General features: G+C 43.2%; 2 protein-coding genes across 7 annotated transcripts in view; one reads left to right on the forward strand and one right to left on the reverse strand.

Annotated features, from left to right (window-relative positions):
• The window catches only part of PGBD2 (piggyBac transposable element derived 2), a 26,072-nt gene extending 16,122 nt beyond the window's left edge, over nt 1-9,950 (reverse strand). For 2 of the 6 annotated variants that reach the window (XM_049095134.1, XM_049095133.1), the window contains exons 1-3: nt 9,813-9,950; nt 6,661-6,738; nt 6,093-6,267 (exon numbers count right to left, since the gene is read on the reverse strand). The gene's annotated coding sequence lies outside the window, so the exon portion shown is untranslated. The remainder of the gene's footprint in view (nt 1-6,092; nt 6,268-6,660; nt 6,739-9,812) is intronic. The other 4 variants (XM_025464214.3, XM_025464211.3, XM_025464215.3 and 1 more) reach the window with 2 other exon arrangements.
• On the forward strand, nt 8,769-17,499 carry LOC118351073 (uncharacterized). The gene is given in 7 exon segments (XM_049095270.1): nt 8,769-8,811; nt 9,581-10,432; nt 10,574-10,711; nt 14,457-14,743; nt 14,745-15,020; nt 15,022-15,072; nt 15,075-17,499. Coding segments are annotated over 7 exon segments (2,109 nt in total). The 3' UTR covers nt 15,537-17,499.
• Nucleotides 17,500-20,282: the final 2,783 nt, after the last annotated feature.

A 20,282-nucleotide genomic window follows, 5' to 3' on the forward strand; every position in this document is an offset into this window, starting at 1 on the left:
ACACCAGCACTACTTTTCCACTACTTGTGAAATCAAACATGTTTCCAGACATTGCCATTACGTCCCATGGGGAACAAAACTACACCTGGTTGACAACTCTTATTCTATATCAAGACTACCAATAGATCCTACTGTAAAAAGGAAATACTGTCTACTAGTGCTACCCAATATGGTATGTGGTTATTACATATCTGATATGTATGGCTAGTGTGATTGAGAAACTGAATTTTTAATTTTATATAATTTTACTTAAATTTAATGTAAATTGTCACATGTGCCTGGCCAGTGACCACTGTATTCGTGAAGTCCCAGATGTATAAAGAACTACTTTTTTTTTTTTAATTTTCATTTATTTATGATAGTCACACAGAGAGAGAGAGAGAGAGGCAGAGACACAGGCAGAGGGAGAAGCAGGCTCCATGCACCGGGAGCCCGACGTGGGACTTGATCCCGGGTCTCCAGGATCGCGTCCTGGGCCAAAGGCAGGCGCTAAACCACTGCGCCACCCAGGAATCCCCTAAAGGACTACTTATGGAACAACATTCTCTTAACAACCAACAGGTCAAAGAAGAAAAAATTCTTTCATAGAATAACTTAAGGGGGAAATTAAAAAGTATCTTGAGGGATCCCTGGGTGGCGCAGCGGTTTGGCGCCTGCCCTTGGCCCAGGGCGCGATCCTGGAGACCGGGGATCGAATCCCACGTCAGGCTCCCGGTGCATGGAGCCTGCTTCTCCCTCTGCCTGTGTCTCTGTCTCTCATTCTCTCTCTCTGTGACTATCATAAATAAATAAAAATTAAAAAAAAAAAATTTTAAAAAAAAAAATAAAAAAAAAAATAAAAAGTATCTTGAGGCCATCTGGGTGGCTCTTGGTTAAGCATTCGACTCCTGATTTGGCTCAGATCATGATCTCAGGATCTTGAGATCGAGCCCTGTGTGGGGATCTGCAGTGAGTGTGAAGCCTGCTTAAGATTCTCCCTCTCCTTTCCCCCTGCCCCAACCCACTTCTGGGTTTTCTTTCTTACATAAATACTTAGTATCTTGAAACAAATGAAACAAGGAAACACAATATACCAAAACATTTAGGATGCAGCAAAAGATTTCTAGGAGAGCTTAATGCTATAAACACATACAGAAAAAAAAAAAATATATATATATATATAAATATCTCAAGGAACTCTAGAAAGAATAGATGAATGGATAAAGAAGAAGTGGTACATATGCGATGGAGTATTATTCAGCCATACAAAAGAATGAAATCTCGTCATTTGGAATGACGTACATGGAGCTAAGAGTAATGCTAAGTGAAATAAGTGAGTCAGAGAAGCACAAATGCCATATGATTTCATTCCTAAGTGTAATTTAAGAAACAAAAAAATGTGCAAAGGGGGGCAAATGTGCAAAACTGATCTTGGTTCAGTTGGTGAAGCATCTGCCTTTGGCTCAGGTCATGATCCCAGGATCCTGGGATCGAGTTCCACATTGGACTCCCTGCTCAGCGGAAGTATGCTTCTCCCTCTTCCCTCCCTGCTGCTTGTGCTCACTCTCTCTCTCACAGAAATAAATAAAAATTTTAAAATGAGCTAAGGAAGAGAGGAAGAGAGAGAAACCAGGAAATTACTCTTAACTATAGAGAACAAATTGATGGTTACCAGAGGGGAGTGGGGAATGGGTAAAATAGGTCATGGGATTAAGGACTGCACTTGTGATAGGCACCAGGTGACATATGGAAGTGCTGAATCACTATATTGTATACCTGAAACTAACATAACATTCTATATTAACTAAATTGGAATTTAAAATTAAATTAAAATTTAAAATTATTTATTTATTTATTTATTATTTATTTATTTATTTATTTATTTATTTATTTATTTATGATAGTCACACAGAGAGAGAGAGGCAGAGACACAGGCAGAGGGAGAAGCAGGCTCCATGCACCGGGAGCCCGACATGGGATTCGATCCCGGGTCTCCAGGATCGTGCCCTGGGCCAAAGCAGGTGCTAAACCGCTGCGCCACCCAGGGATCCCAAAAAAAATTTTTTTTAAAAGAATAACTGGTTCAGTGGTTGAACATCTGCCTTTGGCTCAGGTCGAGATCCCGGGGTCCTGACACTGAGTATCACAATGGGCTCCCTACAGGGAGCCTGCTTCTCCCTCTGCCTATGTCTCTCTTTCTCTCTGTGTGTCTCTCTCATGAATAAATAAATAAAATCTTAAAAAAAAAAAAGAATAACCTAAGCCCAAAGTTATCAGAAGAAAGGAAATAAAAGATTAGAGCCAAAATAATTAAAATAGAGAACATAAAAATAATAGGAGAGATGAACAAACTAAGAACTAGCTTTTTGAAAAGATGAACAAAATTGATAAACTCCTAGCTACAGTATCCTAGAAATAAAGAGAACCCAAATCAACAAAAATACATCTCACAGAGGAAAGACTAAAACTAATACCACAGAAACAAAAGATCATAGAGGCTACTACAAATTGATTATTGATTATATGCCAACAAACTGCACAACTTAGGAACGGCTGAAATTCTCAGAAACACACAATCTATCAAGACTGAGCCAGGAGAAACAGATCATTGAAACAGTCCAATTAAGTAGGAGAAAGACTGAAACAGTCCAATTAAGTAGGAGAAAGACGAATCTCCCAACCAAAAAACAAACGAACAAACCAAAAATAAACAAAAACCCAAATGTACACACTGGTGAATTTTACCCACACATAAAGAACAATTAATGCCAGCTCTTCTCAAACTCTTCCAAACACACACACACACACACACACACAGAAACCAACCCAAACTCATAAGAGGAGCATTACCACAATACGAGCATTTGAGAAGGACATTATAAGAAAAGAATGGAATATGAGGACAATTCAAAAGACAAATATAGAGGATGTGATGTCAGCAGATGGTAGACTTCAAAGCTCTAGGCCCTTATTACCCATGGAAATACAAGTTAAAAACAAAGATGAACCCGAATATCTTTGTGAGAACTCTAGAGCCCACTTGAAATGGTGTACAACCCAGGCCAACAGAAAAGTAAGATGGGATTCCCTTTAAAAGCGTAGGAGATTTCATGGCATTTTGTGCACAGATGGATCTCTCCCCACTCAGATCAGTAAGGCACAGCCAGGGTAAATACAGTGACTCGACCCTGGAGTGGAAATCAGAGTAGACTATCAGTCCAACACCCTGGCTTATCTGGGGGCTCCCTGGGTGATATAGATTTTATGCCTCATCAGACATGGAGCATTGATGGGAATGGGAGCAGTTTGGAGGTTACTGAAAATATAAGCAAGTGCCACAGCACACCAGAGCTGCAGAAATTCTGTAGTTTTACATGCCAATGCCAGGGAGAGAAAAATTATACATTTCTAAGAAGAAATTAGGGACACACTATTTGTGGAACTTGAGACCATTAAAATTAAAAGTACACACTCAGGTCCAGAGAATGCATCACCAGGAGATGTTGGTGAAGTTCCAAACTTCTAGATTCTAGGGTTGACTGGAAGTATTCCCCTGAACAAAGCCAGTCCATAAAGACTGAGAAGAGGCTGTTTTTTCCCAAATGGCCATATCTCAACAGCAGATCACGAGCATACAAAGAAACTGGGAAACATGGCTCAGTCACAGAAACAAAATAAGATTCCAGATATGAATCCTAAAGAAAGACAGACTGTTGAGTTTCTTGGTGAAGAATTGAAAGCCATTTGTTAAATATATTCAAAGAGCTAAAAGACAACAAGAGAAACAATGAGACAAAATCAGGAAATGGATGACAAAATGAGAATATTGACGTAAAGATAGAAATCATAGAAAAGATCCAAAAAGACACTCTGGAGCAGAAAAATACAGTAACTAAGCCAGCATTACCCTGATATTGGAGCCAAACAGATACTACAAGAAAGCTAACGATCAATACCCTTGATGAATATTGATCCTCAAGAAAATATTATAAACAAAGTAAATTCAATAGCACATTGAAAGGATTATATACCCCAACAAAGGGAGATTTCTTGAATGCAAGGATAGTTCAACATGAGAAAACAATTAATCAGTGAACAGAATGAGAGACAAAAAGCGTATGTTCACTGATGGATTATTTTAACTCTACATCTGAAAATAATGATGTACTTAGTATATGTTGTATAGTATACTATACAACATATAGTATACTTTGTATAGTATACTAAGTATACTTAGTATAATTTAATTAAATTTAAATTGAAAAAAACATTTAAAAAACCAAATATTTATAGCAAATAATGAAAAAAAAATCCACTTCACAAGATTTAATACTCTTTCATGAAAAGAACTCTTACTAAACTAGGAGTAAAAGTAAACCAACTAAACATAATAAAGACCAAATATTTTTAAAAATCCCAACTGATGTACAAAATAGCAAAAGACTCAAACTTTTCCTCTAAAAACAGGATCAAGATAAAGTTGTTTACTCTGGCCTTTCTATCAAATATAGTACTAGAAATCTTAGCCAGAGCAATTAGGCAAGAAAAAGAAACAAAAGACATCCAAGTTGGAAAGGAAGAAGAATTATATTTGCAGAAAACATGATCTAATATGTAGAAATTGTAAGGATTAAAAAAAAAATTAGAAGTAGTAAACAAATTGAAAAAGGTTGCAGAAATGAAAACCAGCACACCAAAAATCAGTTGCATCTCTATATGTTAACAATGAACAATTTGAAGTGGACATTAAGAACACAACATTTACCACAACACTGAAAAAAGTAAGATATTCAGGAATAAGACTAATGAAAGAAGTGAAAGAATCACATGCTGAAAATGAGAAAACATATATCAGAGTAATATTTTAAAAAAACACACAAAAATAGATATCTTCATTCATAAGTTGATAGACCTAATATTGCTAAAATGTCAATGCTGCCCAAAGTACTTCAAAGGTTCAAGGCAATCTCTATCAAAATCCCGATACCATTTTTTCCCCCAGAAATCGAAAAATCCGTCCTAAAATTATTTGGAATCAAGGGAAGCCAAATAGCCCAGATAACTTTGGAAAAAAGGAACAAAGTTGGAAAATTCACATGTCCTCATTTCAATATATTGCCCGGCTAAAGAAGTCAAAATAGCATGGCCCTGGTATAAAGGGCCTGATATACAGACCAGTGAAGTGTAACAGAACCAGAAATAAACCCTCATGTATATGGTCAGGTAATCTTCAAAAAGGACGTAAAAACTACTCAATAGGGAAAAGATAGTCTCTTTAACAAATGGTGTTGAAAAAAACTGAATATCAGGGATCCCTGGTGGCTCAGCGTTTGGCCCAGGGCGGCAGTCCTGGAGTCCCGGGATCAAGTCCCACGTCGGGCTCCCGGCATGGAGCTTGCTTCTCCCTCCTCCTGTGCCTCTGCCTCTCTCTCTCTCTCTCTCTCTCTCTCTCTGTGTCTATCATGAATAAATGAATAAATAAATCTTAAAAAAAAGAAAAAATGGAGTATCTACATGCAAAACAATAAAGTGGGCTCTTGTCTGACATCATCTACAAAGGCTTAACTCAAAATGTATCAAAGAAATAAACGTAAAAGTTAAAATTATAAAACACTTGAAAGAAAACATAGGGAAAAGGTTCACAATACAACATCTGCCAATGATTTCTCTCTTTTTTTAAAATAGGCTCCGTACCCAGTGTGGAGCCTAATATGGTGCCTGAACTCACAACCCTGAGATCAAGACCTGAGCTGAGATTGAGGCATATGCTTACTGACTGAGCCACCCAGGATCCACGGACCTGGCAGTGATTTCCTGACTACGATACCAAAGCACCAGCAAAAAAGTACACATAGACGAATGGGGTATATAAAACTTCAAAATGCATCAAAGGACACAATCCAGAGAGTGAAGAGACAACGAATAGAATGGGAAAAATATTTGCAAATCATGTATTTGACAATAAGTTAATATACAAATAACTCCTATGAATTTCGTAGCAAGGCAACAAGTAACCTAATGAAAAAAAGGACGGAGAACTTGTATAGACATTTCTCAAAAGAAGATGTATAAATGGCCAATAAACGTATGAAATGATGCTCAACATCACTAACCATTAAAAAATGCAAATCACGGGATCCCTGGGTGGCGCAGCGGTTTGGCGCCTGCCTTTGGCTCAGGGCGCGATCCTGGAGACCCGGGATCGAATCCCACGTCGGGCTCCCGGTGCATGGAGCCTGCTTCTCTCTCTGCCTGTGTCTCTGCCTCTCTCTCTCTCTCTCTCTGTGACTATCGTAAATAAATAAATAAAATTTTTAAAAAAATGCAAATCACAACCACGATGAGGCTCACCTCATACCCATTAGGATGACCAGTATATATATAAAAAAAAAATGTTGGCAAGGATATGGAGAAATTAGAACACTTGTGCATTGCTGATAGGAAAATGTAAAACGGTGCAACCACTATGTAAACAGAATGAGAGTTCCTCAAAAAAATTAAAAATAGTATTACCATATAATCCAGCAATCCTACTTCTGGGCATGTAGTCCAAAGAATTGAGGCAGGGTCTCCAAGAGACCTCCATCTTCATAGAAGCATTCTTTATCATAGCCAAGGGGTGGGAGCAACTCAAAGGTCCATCAAAGATAAATGGGTAAAGAAAATGTGGTATATACTTACAATGGAATACTATTCAGCCTTACAAAGGAAGGAAATCTTGTCACATGTTGCAGCATGGATGAAACTTAAGACATTCAGCTAAATGAAAGAAAACAGTCATGAAAAGACAAATACTGTACGGATCTATTTAGATGAGCTATGGACAGTACTTAAATTCATAAAAACAGAAAGTAGAATGGTGGTTACCAGTAGAGGGAGGAGGGGCAAATGGGAAGATGATGTTTAATGGGCAAAGGTTTCAATGTTGGAAGATAAAAATGTCCTGAAGATTGGCGCACAGCAATATGAGCATGCTTAACACTACTGAAGAGTGGTTAACGTAGTAAATTTTATTTTTTGCTAACTTTTAGAATTAAAAATAAACAGAAGCATTATCAGAGAAAAAGATTACTGCCCAGGGAAAGGATGTATCACTCACTAGGTTATAATCATTTTAAACTTCATGCATTTAGTAACCACTTCACAATACAAATGAACTGTCGAAACTGAAAAATCCATCACAATAACGGCAGATCTCAACACATCTCTTTCAGTGGTTAATGATCTACAGACAAAATTACTGAGACTTGAACAGCAGAAGTGACCTGTGATCCATCCTGAACAAGCAGGCGTGATTTCAGTGAGACGGCACAACGGAAACCGCCCCGCTTCTGTCTCCCTATACAATGATAAGCCAGCCAACTACAGAAAAAGTGCTCTGGCAGGAGCTTTGGGATCCAGGTAGGAGGCTTCAAAACCTGGGTGAACCCCAAGACTAAGGAGTGCTTCTCTGCAAAGACATATGAGCACGCTGGTGGCAAGCTCCATGAAGGTTTGGCCAAGCAGGAACCCAAGGGGGAGGGTAGAGGAAGAGGCTGGACCAGCCATTTCAGGGCCCTGAGGGCGCCATTAAGAAGATGAACCTTATCGTACAGCACAGGGAAATTTTATTTATTTATTTTTGCATCTTCTTTAAATATTGAGTTTTTGTTTTAACCCTAGTTAGTTAACACACAGTGTTATATTAGTAGGCATATAATCTAGTGATTCAATACTTCCATATATCTCCTGGTGGTCATCACAAGTGCTCTCCTTAATTCCTGCCACCTATTTCACCGACTTTCTCTCTCTCTCTCTTTTTTTAAAGATGTTTATTTATTTATGAGAGACAGAGAGAGAGAGAAGCAGAGACACAGGCAGAGGGAGAAGCAGGCTCCAGGCAGAGAGCCCGACACAGGACTCCATCCCGGGACTCCAGAATCAGGCCCTGGGCCAAAAGCAGGCACTAAACTGCTGAGCCACCCAGTGTTCCCTGACCATCAGTTTGTAATGGTCTGTATCTTAATTTGTCTTTCTCTCTCTTTCTCTCTTTATAGTAAAGACAAATTTTAAAACAATACAATCAGAGTATGACACAATCACTTGTACATGTTAATTAGCTTAGTCTGGGACCCCCCAGGTGACTCAGCGGTTGAGCGTCTGCCTTCAGCCCAGGGCCTGATCCTGGGATCCGGGATCAAGTCCCCCATCAGGCTTCCTGCATGGAGCCTGCTTCTCCCTCTGCCTATGTCTCTGCCTCTCTCACTCTCTGTCACTCCCATGAATAAATAAATAAAAATCTTTAACTAAAAACAAACAAACAAAATAAAATAATTAGCTTAGTCTGACTCTGGTGTGGACAACTGAGTGAGGGCATAGAGCAAGCACAGGGGGACAAAAGGCAGGATGGTGGTTCCCAGGGAGAAAAGTGGGCCAGCCCCAGGAGGATTCAAAAAGGAAACCAAGTCTGGATTGACTGGGGGTCAGGGGTAGAGCTGGTCAGGGAGGTCTACCCGAGGATGGGCTGAGTGGCGAGGGTACGGTGGTTGCATTCACAGATCTGGGGGCACAAGAGGAGACCAGATGTGAGTTCAGGCTGAGATATGCTTATACTGAGACAGAAATGCTTTGAGATAACCCTTCAAGGTATCATGCAGGCCACAGGTTCTGTAAGTCAGGAACAGAGAAATGACCTGGGCTGCAACCACAGATGAGGGAGTTCTCTGAGGACATAGGGTAGGCTCAAACCCACAAGAATCCTTGGAGCCACAAGAGATCACCCAGGGGAAATGCTCCCACTGAAAGAGAAGATGGCCAAGGCCGGCATCTTCAGAGATACCAGGACAGAAGCAGGTAGGCCTGAGAAGCAGGAGGAGAATCCGCACAGGCTGAAAGGCCAGGACTAGATGGGTCAAGGCAGATGGTGACAAGTGCCAAAGCTGCCCACAGGCCCTGCTGGACGTTCTCTATGGGGCCGGCACGGAGGAAGAAAAGACCCTCTCATCTGAGACCTGCTGCTTCCAAGGCCACTCTGAAGGGTCCTGGGGGTTAAGAGGCCCTCCATTGTTTAAGTAAATGCAACTAAATCCTGACTTGGATCCTCTGCCACGGAAAGGAAATGGGGGAGACCAGCAGGCCAGTCTGAATAAACCCTGTAGATGTTAGGGCTTTCGTTTTCCTGTTCTGTTCCATTAGATGTCCATTACACCTGGGGAGTCTAAGTGCACAGAACGTGACAATCAATACTTTGTACCAGTTTCTGAACTTTTTTCATCCTTACATTATTTCAAAAATATTTTTTTAAATATGACATTTGATAACTGTAAATGCCTCAAAGTTGAGCCATTTGCACAATGGCTCTGGGGCGGGGGATAAGAGCCCTGGTGAGACCCGGAACCCCACCCCCCCACCTCCCACATCACAACATCAAGGTGATAGAAGGCAGAGAAAAACGTCCACAATCACAGAAGCAGGCAGAGGCGCCAGAGGTGCACCGCACCCTGCCCGCCCCACACCCCCCCCTCCATGAGCCCGCGTGGACGCGACGTGCCCCGCAGCAGGCCTCACCGCAGCCCCGCCGCCTCCGGGTGCAGGTCCGACCACTCCTCCCCTCGCATCCCAGCACCCTGGCTGCCCCGAGGGTCTCTGCCCGCCTCCCCGCCTCCCTGTGGCGGCGCCTCCCGCGGCCCCAGAAGCCCCCCGTCCCCGTCCCCGTCCCCGTCCCCGTCCCTCCCGCGCAGCCTCCGCGCCACAGCGAGGACCAACGCCTCGAGCACCGTTGAGAAAACGCAACGCCAGGCCCGGCCTCTCGCACAGCCAAACCGGCCTGTCCCCGCTCGGGGGCCCACACGTACCTGCGCGCCGGGCCGAGGTCTGCGGAGCCGGCTGCGAGGAGCCCGAGCGCCCGGAAGCCCCGGCCTGAAGCGTCGCGGCCACGCAACGTCCGGCACCAATGGGCTCCCCGCGCCTGGGCTCCTTCTGCGGCCCCGCCCCGCCCCGGCCCGCCCCGGCCCCAGCGACCACCGAGAGGCCCGGCCTCCGCGGAGCCTAGAGGGACCCGCGAGGGCCTCCGCCCGCCGTGCGCACGCCGGGCGCCGCGGCACTGCACCCCGGCTCAGCCCCGAGGAGCGGAGCGCGGACGCCCGTGGCTCCTGCTCCCCGGGGCGCGAAGCCTCTCCCCGCCCCACGGCGGGGGCTCGGGCAAGAGGCGGCCTTCGCCTTCCCAGCACAGGGACAGTCGTCGCGGGCCCCCGGGCACCTGGGAAAGAGGCGAGAACCGCGGCGCGGGCAGCTGCGCCCTCAGCTGCGGGCCCAGCACCCGGGCAGGCCCCGCGGCCCCCGCCCGCCCCGAGCTCGCCCTCGGGCAAAGCCGGCTGGGAACCCGCAGGGCCTGGCCGCCGGGCCGGGATCGCGGTCGTGGGCGCCGGAGACCTCCAGATAAAATACACGCGGACCTGTTCTCCTCGATGTTCAGGCAAACCACGGGGCCAGCTTCACATTCATACGTGCCTGGGAGCTCCGTGTTTTGTCTGGAGACGCACCCCCGTGCACCCACGGCGCTAAATAAAACATTCAGCTGCGCTTCAAGATCTCACTGACCTTTGTGCACTGGCAGCATCGGACGTAGCCAAGGAGTTTATCCGAGGCGCGAGTATCGCGAAAGATCTAACCGACTTTATTAAACGATTCACAAATCAGGTCACATCCCATCTAGCAAATAGAAGAAGCTGCGAGGAATGGTACTACCTGGAAGGTGCTGACAGCCGGACGCTGGGGCAAGCAACTCGTTAGCAAACGGAAAGGATTGTTCCGGGAAAGACCACTTTGCCTTGGGGGAGAGGCAAGCGGTCTTATCTGCTCGGGACTCCCTCCCTGCCCAAGGGGAAGACTGGCACTAACAACAACAGCAACAAAAAGCCTGACTACTGGTAAAGACTACTTTTCTGGAGAAATTCGAAACTGCAATTATTTGTTTAATATTTTTGCTTACAATTTCTTTTTTTTACACATTTTATTTTTTTAAGTAAACTCCACACCCAGTGTGGGGCTGGAACCCACAACCATAAGATCAAGAGTTACACACTTTACTCAGCTAGCCAGGTGCCCCTAAATTGGAATTAGATTAATATTAATCCACAATTTAGGAACTCAATGGAATTGATATCATTCTCGGGGTCTATGGTTTTCTTTTTAACACTGGGGCAGCAAAATCCCCCCTCCACCCCAACCCACCCTGACTGTCATACCTTGAGAATCACTGCTTTATAAGATACATGGGACAGCAGACTTCACTGAAGAAGATGACTTGGCCTCTAAACACAAATACTCCTGGGAACAAACTGTCAAGCATTCAAGAGAGCCAAGTAGCAAAGGTTTTGTATTTTGCTTCTCTACCCTGGCAATTCTCCACAAGGTGTTTGTTTATTTTTGTCACTGTTCATTGTTTTGAGATTTTATGTAGATGAATTTATTTATTTACCTTTTAAAGATTTTATTTGACACAGACAGAGACAGAGAGAGCACCAGGTGGGGGAGTGGGAGAGGGAGAAGCAGGCTTCCCCACTGAGCAGGGATCCTGTTGCAGGGCTCCATCCAGGACCCAGGGATCATAGAGCCCAGGGATCATGACCTGAGCCCGAAGACAGGTGCTTCACCACCTGAGCCCCCCAGGTGCCTCAATGTTTTTGTCACCGTTGTTAAAAAGAAAATCACAGCCTGAAAATGATGTCACTTAGGTTAAGGCCTCAAGTCAGTAAAGCAGCACTTAATGCTTCACCTAACTGCATCAGCCCCACAGAAATGTAGCCTTCAACTAGTCAACATGGAGATTTCCTGGTCAGCACTAGGAAGCTGACTAATAGACCCCTTCATCCCTCTTAGAAGGGAAACCTAGCCTAAAACAATGGGTTCTTGGCTAATCGTTTCCTTTCTTCCACTGCTTCTTCATGTTTAAAAACACTTCCTTTTCTGTAGCCCTTTGATGCTTCCCTCTACTTGCTAGATGGGATCCTGCCTGACTCGTGAATCAGTTAATAAAGCCAATAGGATTTTTAAAATTTACATTGTTGACTTTTTGTTATTTAACAGGCTTGGGACAGTGTTGGGGTTTGAAGCAGAACTTCTGGCAGCATTCAATAAGAAAACTGGGCATGCTCTCATGATCCCTTCGAAATCACCGTCTTTCTCACATTTCCAAGGCTATAGGTAAGTTCTTCTGAGTGCCACTATTTTTGTGCTTGAGCTCCCAATCGAATTGGCATTATTTATAGGGCACATCGACTTGAGCGGGCAGACAGATATTCCATGAGCCATTGAGCTTGTATAGTCACCTGGAGCCCAGCTGCGCTGGCAGAGGGTTAGCCCAGGGCCAAGCCTCTAGCTTTTCAGCCCACAATTCCCTGGATGGAAAACCGCAGCAGGTTCCACAGGAATTGGTGATGCCATGCACTCAAGGCCTTCTTGTGGCCAGGAGAGACTAACATCTCAGTGAGACTCTCAGTACATTAATATCCCCATGTTTGTCCTGTTTTAGGTGGATAACGGCTACTGCTAGTGAGGATCTCAGAAGCCAAACGGCTGCAAAAATTGGTGGGTGTGGGCCAAGCACTTAAAGGCTATTAGAACACTTGCCACCTCAGGAAGACTCCCATGATAGGGTAGGTTGGTCATGAAATGGGTTAGATGGACACTAGGCCACCCACCAGCATCAAGAAAACTGCTATGCAGCAGGGTACACTGTAAAACACGCATAATCCTCAAGCCTGTGGCCCAACCTTTTCAGGTACTAGTTCAGCTCCGAGAAACCCAAAGACTTAGCTAATGGGATCCTTAAATTCTAGAGTCAAGCATGCTACCCTCTAGCACATCTGCTTGTTTTATGTTCAAGAACTATAGTCCTGAAAGATGTAGATATCTAGCAAAAACAGAAAAATCTTACTAAGCTTAAGTCCTTAGGAATTTGGGATAACTATCAGGTAAGTTCCCCCAAATAAGGCAGGACATAAGTGAGTTGCAAAATGAACAAACCTTTTAGAATCTCTAAAAGGAAGAAAGAAAGTTTTATTTGAGCCTCAATTAGGACAGCTGACCAAGAAACAGGATCTTCACAAAGGGAGTGCTCTGGAAAATGAACAGTTCTTATAGGGTTAAATACATTTCATATATTGCAAAAAAATCAAGAGACTAAATATTAACAAATAGGCAGGATAACGAGTTGTAACATCAAGGAATGCAGGGATTAGAATCATTGTCTTAAGGACCAGATAGTTCCCCTATTCATTTACCAAGGAGATATATAATGCATGCTTGGATGACTGGAGGTCAACCCCACCCCAGATATGTAACCTTTAACCAGTCACCATGGGGATTTCCTGGTCAGCATTAGGATAATTAATGATAGACACCCTCTAATCTTCTTAGGAGGGCAACCTTGCCTAGAACAATGGATTCTTTGGTAGTTTCCTTTTTTTTTTTACTCCTCTGTCTTTAAAAACTTTTTCTGCAGCCTTTTGGAGCGTATAGAACAGGTTTATATGGCAGTACATGTGCTGGAGACTGTGACTCTTCATGAATGAGCTCAAATTGAGGATGGAAGAATCTGAGAATGAGAGACTAATACTTTTCCAGAATAAATCAGCACACCAACCAACAGAAACATCAGGGCCCTAGTGCGGTCTCTTCCAGATTATAGAGATATGGAGTAGGGAGAGTCTAGGATAAAGGGAGAAATAGGTATGAATCAAAAACAGAAAGAGACATGATAGTCTTGGAAAGATGGACTGTGGTGAAGAGAAGGAAGAGGGCAATGGTAGAGTGATGGGTTCCAGGTTCCCCCAGGTAAACCCATCTAGTGGATCCGGTGTACGCTCTTTGAGCTGTTTCCTTAGACGGCCTTGAGGAGTTTTCTTTTTAATATAAAGAAATTTTTGCATTGCTTGTGGTACTGAAGGTCTTAAAAATCCCTTAGCGGGTGCATGGTGCCACCTCAAAACATACATTTACCCAGAACCTCAGAATTTAATCTTTGAAATAAGAGTCTTTTCAGATGTTATGAAAGTAAAGATTGAGGTGAGTTACATCCTTGATTACCATGACCCCTAAACTGACCCCAGTGTTGGATGTCTTAGTTTCCTTGGCTTCCTGCTGCGTTATGCCAATCTTTACCTCTGTCTTCACGTGGCCTTCTCACTGTGTCTTTGTGTATCTTCTCATTTTCTCTTACAAAGGCATCCACAATGATCTTGCTTCGAGTTTTAAGTTTCTTGGCCAAAAATAAATAAATAAGAATAAATGATTCCATTAGGTCTAGCTTAGGGCATAGAATAGTGGGGTTCTAGGTATCTGGTATTTTAAATCAGCTTATTTTTACTTTATCTATTTATTATTATTGACTTTTATAGCTTATTTTTACTTTGCTTTTACTTTAACTGGAGCTTTTTACAACTTTGGTTAAAATTTAACTTTAGGCCACTGCAGTTGTGTGGCACTGGTCCCCTAAGAGGGCTCCCTCTGTGCTGAGTGTCAGGGGCTTGGGGAGCCAGGTGGGTTGGGGACTCCCATTCGTGGGGGTGCCGGCACCAGCAGGTGGCTGTGGGAGCACCAGGGAGGCCTCCTGGGCCCCTTCTCCTTGCTGCTGCTGCTGCTGCTGCTGATGCATAATCCCTTCAATGCCTGCCTCTTCACCGGCAGCCTCTACCTCTTGCTGTGCCTCTTCAGCTTTGAGCCTGGGTCCTCCCGCAGGGCCCTGCAGGTGCTCAAGCCAGGGGGCTACGTTTCCACCATCGCCCCACAAAGCCCCCCCCCCCCCCGAGAACACGCTGGCAGGCTTTTGGCAGGCAGCTAAGAATGGAGCAACGGGTGTGCAGTTGGACCTTGAGTTTACTTCTGATGGGATTCCCAACCTAATGCATGATAATACAGTCGATAGGACTACTGATGGCACCAGTCGATTGTGTGATTTGACATTTGAACAAATTAGGAAGCTTAATCCTACAGCAACCTACAATCACAGGTTAAGGAATGATTTCCCTGATGAAAAGATCCCTACCCTGAGACAAGCCTTGCAGAGTGGAGTGCCTAAATTACAACCTCACAATCTTTGGTGTCAAGGGCCATGGGCAAACATGGCTACTGATGCTCTAAAGAAAATATATCTGGAGTTTCCTCAACTATACAATAATAGTATCGTCTGTTCTTTCTTGCCAGAAGTTATCTATAAGATGAGACAAACAGATCAGAATGCAGTAACAGCGTTAACTCAAAGACCTTGGAGCCTTAGCCATACAGGAGATGGGAAGCCACGCTATGATACTTTCTGGAAACAGTCCATGTTTGTGGTAATGGACATTTTGCTCGACTGGAGCATGCATAATATCTTGTGGTACCTGTGTGGAATTTCAGTTTTCCTCCTACAGAAGGATTTTATATCCCCGGACTATTTGAAGAAGTGGTCAGCCAAAGGCATTCAGGTTGTTGGTTGGACTGTTAATATCTTTGATGAAAAAAGTTACTATGAATCCCATCTTGGTTCCAGCTATATAACTGACAGCATGTTGGAAGACTGTGCATCTCAGTTCTAGAATTTTCCCCCAGGGAGGAAATGTGGGTACAGATATGGCCTGTTGGCCTTATGCAGGGATATCCAAATACCCTTTGTGCTAGCCCAAGCCCTGGGGGATCAGGTGGTTCACACAAGCAATAGTCGGTATTTGCATTTTTACCTGAACCAGAGCAAAACCTGGTTTTGCTTTTCTTGCTCCATGGAATGCCTGAGTTCAACACTGTTGCTCTTGAAAATCTGGGTCTGCAAAAAGGCACAACAGCTCCTGCCCCAACCTAGCTGGGGCATACACGAAGACCCAGTGAGGATAGCATAGATTGAGTTGTACAATTTGGGGATGCAGATGCAAATGCATGGGAAATGCATGATCATTCAAACTTGACATTTTAAAACTCGACACATTTATGTAATATACTTATTTAAAATATTTGTATTCAGCTACATAATCAATGTACTATAGACATCAAACTTGTGACCATACCAATAAAATCATTAAAAAGAGCAAAAAAAAAATTTTTTTTTTACTTTAAAGATATAGATGCAGTGAAACGGCAGGACACTTGCACCCCAATGTTTATAGCAGCAATGTTCACAATAGCCAAACTGTGGAAGGAGCTTCAGTATCCATCGACAGATGAATGGATAAAGAAGCTGTGGTCTCTGTATACAATGGAATATTCCTCAGCCATTAGAAGCGACAAATACCCATCGGTTGCTTCGATGTGGAGGGACCTGGAGGGTATTATGCTGGGTGAATTAAGTCAGTCAGAGAAGGACAAACATTATATGGTCTCATTCATTTGGGGAATATAAAAAATAGTGAAAGGGAATAAAGGGGAAAGGAGAGAAAATGAGTGGGAAATATCAGTGAGGGAGACAGAACATGAGAGACACCTAACTCTGGGAAACAAACCAGGGGTAATGGAAGGGGAGGTGGGCGGGGGGATGGGGTGACTGGATGACAGGCACTGAGGAGGGCATTTGATGGGATGAGCACTGGGTGTTATGCTATATGTTGGCAAATCGAACTCAAAAAAGTACATACAAAACAAAGTACATACATTAGACATCAAATCTTTTGTGCATCAAGGAGCATTATCATGAGAGCAAAAAGACAACATACAGAAGGGGGAAATATTTCCAAATCATATATCTCAGAACCTCTATATCCAGAATAGATTTAAAAATAAAACCCTCTTATAATGCAACAAGAAAACAAAACAACACAGTTTAAAAATGGATGGAGGAATGGAAGTTTTGAATCACTATATTGTACACCTGAAGCTAATATTACACTGTATGTTAAAAAAAACATAATTTAAATAAAAACTTTTGAAAAAATGGGCAAAGAACTTGAGCAGACATTTCTCCAAAGAAGAGGTACAAATGGTCAATAAGCATATGAAAAGATGCTCGACATTACTAATCATTAGAGAAATGGAAATCAAAACACAATGAGTTTCCACTTCATGCCTTTGAGGGTGGCTGTAATAAACAAATAAACCATAAGAAATGGAGACTAATAAGTATCGATGAGGACCTGGAGAAACTGGAAAACATATATCTGTTGGCAATGTGAAATGGTTAAGCTGCTATGGAAAATAGCTTGGCAATCTCAAAATGTTAAACATAAAATTGCTCTATGGCCCAGCAATTCCACTCCTAGGTATATAATACCCCAAAGAACTGAAAACAGGGGCTCAAACAAATACTTGTACACAACTATTCATAGCACCACTATTTACAATAGCCTGAACGTAAATACAATTCAAAAGTAAAATAATGATTGAATTGATGAACATATAGTTATGTGTGTGTGAAAATATATTAGTCATGAAAAAGAATGAAATACTGATACATGTTACCACTGATACATGTGAATGAACGTTGAAAACATTATGTCAAGTGAGAGAAACCAAATACAAAAAAAAAGGCAAAATATTGTATGATTCCATTTGTATGCAATATGGAGAATAGGTAAATCCATAAAACTAGAATGCATATTGGTGGTTACCAAAGCAAAGGGCATGGAGGTAGGGCCAGGAGCTGGAAATAAGGAGAAACTGCTTAATAGCTGTGGGGTTTTACTTTGGAGTGGGGAAAATGTTTTGGAATTAGATAGTGGTGGTGGTTGAAGGATATTGTAATTGTACTAGATGCCGCTGAATTGTTCACTTTAAAATGGATGATTTTAGGGGCATTTGGGTGGCTCAGTGGTTGAGCATCTGCCTTTGGCTTGGGTCGTGGCATTGGGGTCTTGGGATCAAGTCCCACATCGGGCTCCCTGCAAGGAGCCTGCTTCTCCTTCTGCCTATGGCTCTGCCTCTCTCTGTGTGTCTCTCATGAATAAATAAATAAAATCCTTTTAAAAATAAAATAAATGATTTTATGTAATGCGAACTTCACCTTAACAGAATTTGTAAAAACAAGCAAAATATGTGGTATGTTCATCATAAGTCTGCAAAATAAAATAAAGCAGAAAAGGATGATAGGAAGATGGGAGAGGGCTCTACTTCAAATTAAAGGGGACTAATATAACACTGTGTGTTAACAACTAGAATGAAAATTAAAAATGAAAAGGAATAAAAACAAATATTTATTTATTAGATGAAATTCAAATTTAATTGGAGCTCTGCAATTCATAGTATGTAGCACCCTTATCTTTAGTAAAGACATGAAGGAGATGAGATTTGCAGATGCTGTGTTGACAGTTAGACAAAGGGGGCACAGCAGATTCAGGGAGAGAAGGAAAGGCTGGGAGACTACTGAGTTTTCCAGACAGGAGATGAGAGTGAGTGGGAACAGAATGGGAGCAGTGAAGTTGCTACAAAATGGTGGCTTATATTTGAAGGTAGAGTGGATGGAATTTGCTAATGTGAGTGCAAAAGAGGAGTCTGGGCTGACTCCCCCAGGTTTTGTGTTGAATTGCTAGAAGTGAGGAAGTATCATTATTAAGACCAGAAATATGGCAGTGGGAGGAGCAGTGAAGGTCTGGGGTGGACAGAGATAAGAGGTTCACCTGTTCTATGTCAGGTGCCTGTTACACACCTGCCATTCAAAGGGGAGATCCTGGATGGAGAGAGAAATTGGCTAGAGAGTATAAATGATATTTAAAGCTACAAGTCTGGGTGAAAACATTAGTCATGAGGGTGAGTGAATTGGGATGCTGGGTGGAAGCAGGGTCCCTTCCAGGGCCACCCATCCTCCTGACCAGGGAAGCTGAGCTGGGTAAGCTTGGATCGCTAAGCCAGTCTCAATGCTTGCCCATGCACACAGGCAAGATCTCCACTGCAAGTGGAAAAGAAAGGACACTGGCCTCCCAGACCTGGTCAGGAGGCCCAGCCGATTTAGACAAATCCCAAGGAAGGAGCATAGGTTTCTGTTTCAGTTATGTGGAGATAAAACAGAGATTTTAGGTTGAATTCTTCTTGAAATGTATTTATCTGCTCACAGATGGTGACCATCACTAAGTCACTCTCAAATCAGTCACTTTATTCTTTTTTTTTTTAATTTTTTTCAATTTTTATTTATTTATGATAGTCAGAGAGAGAGAGAGAGAGAGAGAGAGAGAGAGAGGCAGAGACATAGGCAGAGGGAGAAGCAGGCTCCATGCACCGGGAGCCCGATGTGGGATTCGATTCCGGGTTTCCAGGATCGCGCCCTGGGCCAAAGGCAGGCGCCAAACCGCTGTGCCACCCAGGGATCCCAGTCACTTTATTCTTTCATCAAATCATTCACTGTAAATAAAATGGGGCCCCTGAACTTGAACCTCCGCAGTGGGAGTGGAAGCCAGGATGTCTCAGACTGCAGTTCCCTATTCCCTAAATGAACCCATTTCCCTCTACTTTAACTACCTCTCTTCCAAAGCAATATCAGAAAAGCAGTTCTCCAATTCAATAAGGGTTCCAGTAGTGAGGTTCTGAAAGAAAAAAACCTTGACTTTGTTTCTCCTGGTCCACCAAGGCACATGGGAACCTTTCCTCACTCGTGACCATGCTCCTGCCTCCCCCTCAGCTGCTTTCTCAGAGGCAGAGTCACTCAGTCACAGTGTTCTCAAAGGCAGTGCTGCCACAAGCTCACTTTGTTGAGCAGAAGACCCCTCACTGCCCACACCCTCACCACCCCTGTGTGTGTCCAGACTTCTTGGGGATCCTTAACATCACCCTCAGGTTCGTAGAAGGACTCAAAGAACTGAGAAAAGCTGTTATATTCATGGTTGTGGTTTATTCAGTGAAAGAATATGGATTAAAGTTGGCAAAGATAAAACATACAGGGTCCAGGAAATACCAGGTGCAGGCTTGTAGTTATCTGCTTCTGGTAGAGACATGCAGACAGCCTTTAGTTCTCCCAGCAATGATGTATGACAGCAGATACAGAGTACTGTCAACCAGAGAAGCCTACTTGAGCCTTGGTGATTTTACTGGGAGTTAGTCACATATGACTGACTGCCTGGGGGGCTGAATTTAGTCTCCATCCTCTCCCAAAAGTCAAGTTGATACTATATGGCTCAAGGCCCCCAATAGAAGTCAAGTTCTTGGCATAGACTTCCTTGGACTACCCAAGCCCCATTAAACGAAGACATTTTATCAAGCAGGATATTCCAAGAGCTTATAGATTACTTCTCAGGAGCCACAGAGGCCTTCTTTGGAATGTACAAGGTTTAGACACTTCTGGGTCAACTCTTTACTGCAAAGAGTTTTCATTTTATTGCTCTTTGCAGAAAAGTACAAATTAGCTATATAGACTTTGGTTACCAGTGGCTGGA

The sequence above is a fragment of the Canis lupus genome, chromosome 16, assembly GCF_003254725.2.
Source record: "Canis lupus dingo isolate Sandy chromosome 16, ASM325472v2, whole genome shotgun sequence".
NCBI classification, from domain to species: Eukaryota; Metazoa; Chordata; class Mammalia; order Carnivora; family Canidae; genus Canis; species Canis lupus.